The following is a 7,582-nucleotide window of genomic DNA, read 5'->3' as shown; positions in this document are numbered from 1 at the left end:
GATTGGAAAGGAATCTCATGCTTTCACAAGAAGATAAAAGGGCTGAAAACTCATCCCAGGAATCCATGGATGAAGACACACACGGTAAAATAGACCATTTTTCCCTGATGCGTGATTTAGTCTGATTACATGTTGTAAGGGGACTCACGCCAGACACTTGCAGCAGTTCAATAGCCATCTGCTACAACCCTGAAGAAATAAACTGTGCAAAAGATGGCACAGAAAATAATCACTATTTCTAGATTTATGTGTTGTTAACAAAGTAATGGTTGCCTCCTGCTGCTGGGGAAATTGAAGGACCAAGAAGTGCTGAAAGCTGCTGCAGAACTCCTTTGTAAATACAAGATGGTAATGATGTTTGTGGTCTAGCTGAAGCCTGTGCAGGAGGCAAACAGTGTGTGGCAGTAGCTGGCAATGCTGCAGTACTTCCTAGCAATCATCAGTGGTGAATCAAAAGTTTCTTTGGCAGCCCTCAAGCTATTTCCCTTCATGGAAAACCAGAGAGGCTAAAAAACAACAGACAACATGGAAATGATAAGTTGCTGATATTGGCTTATTGTGTTACAGAAAGCCATAAGCTAATTAACATTGCATTAATTGTATTTAGAAAGAAAATTTCAAAACCACTTAGCAGTGCTGATGATGTATTTGTGTTTAAAACAGGAAATTTATTGCTTATATCCCCTTCATATGATTCATTCCACCATCAGATTTTGCTGTTTTTCTTCAATTCAGCCAGCTTTAAAGAGAGCAGTGAGGCGAAGGCAGCTAATAATGTTTGTACTTCCAAATCTTCATTTTTACTTACATACCCCACGGCCATTATTAAATTGCAAGCAAAAAGCTATAGAGCTGTTGTTATGGTACTACCAGTGCATTGTACATGCTTACCATCTGCACAGTAATCCATCTTCCATGAGCTGTTTGTGCTTTCTGAATCTTACACACTTTTTTGCCTGTCCTGCTCTGGGTGCAATACAAATTGGTGGCAAACTATGTCATGCTCACACCTTATAGCAAGTGCTCTTATCACAACAGGTTGTTTGCTCATGCTTTCCTGTGCAACCTCCTCTGTGGGAGCTGCTTTGGCAGGCGGTTGGACCAGATGATCTCTAGAGGTCCCTTCCAACCCCTACTATTCTGTGATCCTTTGTGATTTTTCTTTGATTTAATCATTTTCTCTATCCAGACAGTGATGAAGAAGATTTAGGAAGACACAAGACTGAAAGCCAACAGCTTAGAGGTGGGACACTATCAACAGTATTACTCCTTTTTCTTAGAGAAAACAAAAAACATTCAGAAGAATGGTAGATGAACGCTACAAGCAGCATTAGATGTAGGAAAATGAGCTGTCAGAATCTGTCCCGTGGTTAGAACTGAACTATGAGAACAAAATCTACCACTGTGGGAGAACTGCTGCCTGGGTCTGCAGTTACCACTGAAATGCAGCAGAAGAGTTTTGAAAGCATCTGTCACAGCTACTACTTACAGGGTTTGCTTTCCACCCTCAGCAGAGATCATCAGCAAGGACCACACTTTGGATCTTGGCCCTGAGGCTCTTCTGTTCTTTCCAGAGGCTAAGCTGGGAAAGAAGTGCAGTGCAGAAAAGATGTTGTGTCAACACAGCTATCAGCTTCTGCTACAGAATTAGTGATGGAAAAAAAGTCAGGCCTTTTAAGTCGTTTAACATATATCTTGATTCCGCCCCAGATGTAAAAGCAGCTCATTTAAACTGACAGATCTAATTCGTCTCACGTGGATCTGACTCCAGCTATTGTTTGATAGGAAATGTGTGGGGTTGATACTCCATTCATACCTCCTTTAGATCTGCATAACCCACCACAACAGAGCTGCCCTCTCTGAAGAGCAGAAGTTGCTATCCAACTGCTCACATTCACACAAGCACACTTATTTCAGCACAGTGGCATGGGTTAGGGCTGGCAGCAAGATATCCATATTTATTACAGATATTAATCTATATCCTCAAAATATTTCAGGTATACCAGCTGAGGTTGTTCCCTATGGAGATTCAGGTAGGTGTTCCCAGATAATGACCTCATCCTGCAGGAAGGAAAACTTTGTTAATGTAGTTTCTTCTTTTTGATTTTTTTTTTAATATAAAATAACTTCCTGGCTATAAATCCACCGTGCTCCAGTTAGGCTGCTGCTGGTCCTGAGCAAAACAGCCCATTTTTTGGTGGAGTTGCCAGAGGCAAAAATCCTTTCTAATGGAAATCCCAGCACTACTGGGCAACCTGGGAACCTGGTTTCTGGCAGCTGGCGATACTCAGGTCTGAATGCCTAACTCACTCAGCTCAGAGCATTCTCCAAAACAAGATGCTAGCTGGAAGCCACATGATAGGCAACACAGACAGTACCAGTGGGAGCTCGAGCAGATGGTTGTACTCTGAAGGCGTATTTCCTTACACAGGGGACTGTGAGCAGCAGCAGAACTGATGTAAGAAGACCATGGTAGAAAATTTCCAATGGCTTGGTCACATCACTGTTCACAGTCCAGGTCGATTCCACACGGATTAGCAATGTGAGGCAGGGAACCAAGCAGGCTGGCCCTTCTCAGAGGACACCTGTTCAACTATTTATCTCCTGTGAAGCAGGGAAGAGTTGCAGCAACTTGGACTCTTTCAGCTGAAGGAAGAGTTGAGGAGAGTGTGCAAATGGCAAAACAATCCTTAGGGAAGAATTCTGAGTTACCCACCACTGAGGAGCTATATAAAACACAGGAGGAGTTTACTGTGGTACAAAGCTCTCCTCACATCGCCAGGTGCAGAAAGGGACGCAGCACTTCTCCAGTTGGCATTGAGCCCTGGTGCATCACCTCCTCTGTGGCCTTTGTTACTTCAATTCCAGATTAGTTCAGTACACCAGAGCAAGCCACTGAAAATATTTAGCTAGTACAGGACATCCTGTCTGCTGCATTTGGAAGGTCGATGTGATTTGTGGGCACAGCTCATTTCTGGCTCAGCCTGGTTCCAGCTTCAGTTCCAGTGACCAAATATCAACAGGGATGCCATCACTCACCTACTGCCCAGCTATCCCAAAGTCACCTGGGGTCACCACAAATAAGTGCTTTTCATGTTCTCTCGTCTTGGGGTCCTTTTTAATTTCACTACAACTGTGACAGCTTCTAGTGCTGTTCTAACTATACTGGGTCCTAAAATAGAATATTCATCCTGCTTGCATGTGGAACAGCATGCAAATGTTTTTACCATCAGAAATAATACAATTATGTTGCTTTTCAGAAATTACCAGAAGAAAAGATTCAATTGCAGATGGTAAATACTAACAAAGAAACAAGCTTTTCTTGTGAACACAGTCCTTCAGTGCTCCATTTACTTAGCAGTGATAGCTATACCAGCTCCTTGGTGCTTAGGTATTTTGTAAGTAAAAAGTAGAAACTTTAAGAATAATTATTAAAATGCATTACAATGCTCTGATAGGAGAAATACTGTGTAAAATATGACATTATGTGAAGTTACAACAGTACTATCACATTCAGGAGGCAGAGTAATACAACAGACACAGAACACATGAATTAACATTCAGATAAACTCTGTGGCTACAGACCTTCACACAGACAACCACGCAGAAGAACATCTGTGAGCTGAAGTAGTGCCACACTATGTTAACGTCAATTATCAAATTACTGAGGTTGCTCCCAGACCAGAATTGGATAAATTCAGAATCCTCAAAGAAATAAAAATTAAAGGAGTCCAGCATTAGGTGGCCAAGGATATATATACCTAGCTTGTTCTTCTGTTCTCCTTCCTCTGTGTTAATATAATTAGACACCCATATGAATAACCATCAGCTACTCCAGTTCCTAATATGGGAGCTGCAGAAACATTATAAAATCAGACTTAAGTAGACCGACAATAGTCATATATTGATGATACTGAACATTGTTACACTGCTGTGTAAGTGACATCACAAAGCTAACTGAGGCTCCCTTGTACTACTGCTTTACTTGCCCACTGTAATTCTGAGACCACGACTGCCCCAGACTTAACAGAAAAGAGAGTGCTTTAAAAGCAATTTGGCACTGCTAATTCCATAATGCTGTTTTTACAGTCACTACAAAAAGTAGTCTGGGGGGCATTTGAAAACTGCTAATTTGATCTCCCTGAAAAATTTGCAGCTCTTCCCTCTGAATAAGCTTTCTTTCTTTTTAATATGTTTTGCTATCAGACTTTTAGCTAAAAAAAGGGAAAGAAATGTAAAACCCCTGGATTTTGTAGTTGCACGGCAATAAAAGACATCTCTTTCTCACAGCATATGAGAACCAGAACATTCACCCTCAATGGTGGACAGTGCGGTGGATGGGCATACGGAAGGACGGTAATGTGTTTGTTTCAGCTGATGTCAATGCCATTGGAAGTTACACCAAGAATAAGAACTCTAGCTCAAAAAACTTCTCAACATGAGTAGCTTGTTAAAGTTCATCAGGCCACCAAAGCTTCTCACACGACAACCTGTGTGTTTCGCAGTTGAGCTTAGCAATATGAGACATCTCTCCTGGAAGTACACTTTATTCACTGAGGGATACAACAGAACTTAATGTGTACTCCTAAGGGAACCATGCCAACACTTGTGACCTAATTTCCCCTCTCTATTTCAGATGAATTCTTTCATTTTGTTATTCTTTGCTTTGCAATTGGAGCTTTACTAGTTTGCTACTACTACTACAAAGGTAAGGCAAGATTTCAACACAGGGATAAACTGCTGTACTGCTGAAACTGAACAAAGCCAAACACCTATTTTGTTGTCTTAGATTGGACAATTTCTCTTGGAATTGGATTAATCACCTTTGCTTCCCTGGAAACCACTGGGATTTACTTTGGCCTAGGTAAGTAGCTACAGCAGCCAGCTCTGTGCCAACAGTAGAGATACAAGGGCACACAGGCACTTAACTACACAAGTCTAGAAAATGGCTGAGATTCTTTAAATCATCACTTAACCATCCTGTCTCATTCACAATTGCACAGTATGGCTGAAAACAAGCATGCCTCTGTGACACTGAAGGCAGATGTGGTTCTCACTGGTCACAAGACCCTGAGTCACCTCTTCCTGCAGCAATGGCAGGATGCTACGTTGCTATGACAACGTATAATTTTAGCAGTGAGGCAGTCTTAGCAGATATGTTCTTTAAGGTGCTGTGCACTCGAGCTGCCATTCATTCCCCCAAGGGCTGAGGCTGCTGAACACCCCAAGGACCAAATTCCAGCAGCACCTGGATGATGGCAGTTACTAGAAGTTTTATATGTATAAGAGAAAAAAAAACAAAAAAAAAATCCAGAAAAAAGATTCTTGGCCAGCCCTAGGGATCTCAAAGAGATAACACAGCTAGGAGCAAAGCACAGCTTTCACACTGAGAACAGAAGCCTGTGTTTGTGCTGCTACATTGGGTGGGCTGTGGGCGGCTCTACGTGGAATTTCATCACCATTTTGCTATCAGTGGTTTCACAGCAGTGTTTGTGAAAGCAGTAATCCTAGGCTCTTTAACAGTACAACTGGCATTTGTTTGGCTTTTGCTGCTTTTTGGTGCTTTGTGTTTTATGTTTATACCTGGCTTATCTTGAAAAAAATGTGCTTTTACAGTGTATCGACTTCGGAGCGTGCTCAGCACTTTTGTTCCCCTGATGGAGAAGCTCAGGCCAACAGGTAACTGATCTCAGTGACTGCATGCACAAGTCCCGGGACGTTCTGAGGTAGGGAATGAGTTAAATCATTTTGGTCAACTCTTAGGACTAACGTCTCAAAATTACAATTACATTGTCTTAATAAGTAAAATATCACAGCCCGCTATAACTGCTGGAGTTTGGAAATCAATCTTGCCATGTGGCAGAGCATTTTCACATTTCTGATACTCTGCTCTGTTGGGGACATTAACAATGTCCTGAAAATGCCTGAATTAGAAGACTATAGCTCCATTTAAAATCGAGTGAAAGGGGGTGGGTTTCTTTTTGCTGGCTTTTCAAACAGGCTCCAGCCTCCTGTCTGTCTGAGTTCATCTCACAAGACATGAGGACCACTGAGAAATTGCAACAGGGGCTGACAGTCAGCACATGGCCCCAGCGTTAAACACAACAGTCCTGACAGTCTTTCTCATTGTCACACAGGTATAAGGAAAGCTGCCTAGGAATATTTCAGAAGAATTCAACGAAACTCTGCTGTCTGGATTTGTACTATGAAGAGAACTGCTTTGTAAGGCAGTCATAAAAGCATAACAGCTAACTCAAAACACCTAAGTGTTAAACAATAGAAATATATTCAGTCCACCCAAAGTTTAAAATGAAGAGATTTTTAGCTCAGTGGAGCTCGTGAGAGTTTTTAGATCCAAGTTTATACTTAATTCCATGACATGTAAGCACCTTCTCCTTCCCTCCCACGTTTATTCACGTTAAGTCTGCCCGTAGTGTATCAAAATCAACAAAAAGATCAGCACCATCCTCAGCTGGTTCTGGATGTTTCAGCAGGAATCTTGGCACCAGAAAGCTGCCTCCTCTTCGCCCTCCTGACGCTGCAAGTCAGGCAAACACCAGCTGCTTGCTTACATAGCTGAGCCCCAACAGTGCAATAGCACTGAAGCAGATTAATTTACTGTGGCAGAACTCAATATAGTGGGCATATAATGATTTCAGCCAGTGAAAGCTGGGCAAGATTTTACATGCAGTGACATAATGGTGCATCAATGAGATTGTTAACAGCAGCACATTTCATCTCGTTGAGGAGGAGAGAAATATTTTTTTTTCTAGCCCATAGGGACATGCCATACGTTACATAATACACTATAATATTATTCTCTTTAATCAGTTATACACATATGTAGGGCTAATACAAAACAAAGCAAAAAAAAAACCCCAAGTACGTTACCTTCACATTTCTAATAAAAACATAAGGTCTTCATAGCCATAGGGGAAGGCACCGAATCAGACAGAAATGTATGAATTTGTAAGAAAATGCAGATCTACAAAGCCATCAGCCCTAACAGCCCAGTTTTAGTTCCATGTAACATCTTCAAGCCTTGCTCAGAAAATTAAGCAGCCTACTTTTTAGTAGTATTTAAGCACCAATATCTATCATTCTGGTCTATTGCAGTTCCATTTGCACGCCCACAAATACAAACAATCATGTGCAGGCCTGTACCAACACAGCACAGCAGTTAGCTGACATGTCAGGGATTAAATTAAGCAATAAGGATAAATGAGACTTATTTTGTAATATTTATATTCTCATTTACATGTATATTTTGTATATCTTTGTATAAATACTCTCATCAAATTATTGTTGTTTTCAGTCTGCAAATAAACTCTTGTTGAAACCAGGGTAGGATTGTTTGTGCACAAAGTTTTTGAGTGAACTGAAAACCAACTGCATACTGTCACCCCACTCTTACTGTTTCAGGGTGGTTTTTTTTTCTTTTAAATGTCTCCTGTGCTGTGGCACAGTCACAATGAAAAACATACCTTCGTATGAAATACAATTTCAGATTTTCACATTTGGTACTCTGCAGTCAAGAGAATGAAAACAGCCAGAAGCTGTTAAGGGTAAAATAAAAGTGGAA

General features: G+C 41.2%; 1 protein-coding gene across 1 annotated transcript; it reads left to right on the top strand.

The window, feature by feature from the left end:
* The first annotated feature begins 1,203 nt into the window (after positions 1-1,203).
* TMEM40 (transmembrane protein 40) lies at positions 1,204-6,765 on the top strand. Its single transcript, XM_065749391.1, has 8 exons — positions 1,204-1,243; positions 1,998-2,033; positions 3,261-3,293; positions 4,291-4,356; positions 4,637-4,708; positions 4,790-4,864; positions 5,617-5,679; positions 6,138-6,765. Exons 4-8 carry the CDS (start codon positions 4,338-4,340, stop codon positions 6,155-6,157), a joined length of 249 nt encoding a protein of 82 aa, XP_065605463.1. The 5' UTR covers positions 1,204-1,243; positions 1,998-2,033; positions 3,261-3,293; positions 4,291-4,337; the 3' UTR covers positions 6,158-6,765.
* Positions 6,766-7,582: the final 817 nt, after the last annotated feature.

Source organism: Cyrtonyx montezumae, unplaced genomic scaffold (assembly GCF_038088225.1).
Source record: "Cyrtonyx montezumae isolate F1298 unplaced genomic scaffold, pur_monq_1.0 scaffold_6, whole genome shotgun sequence".
NCBI classification, from domain to species: domain Eukaryota; kingdom Metazoa; phylum Chordata; class Aves; order Galliformes; family Odontophoridae; genus Cyrtonyx; species Cyrtonyx montezumae.
The sequence above is the reverse complement of the archived record's forward strand: the minus strand, read 5'-3'. Positions and strand labels throughout refer to the sequence as shown.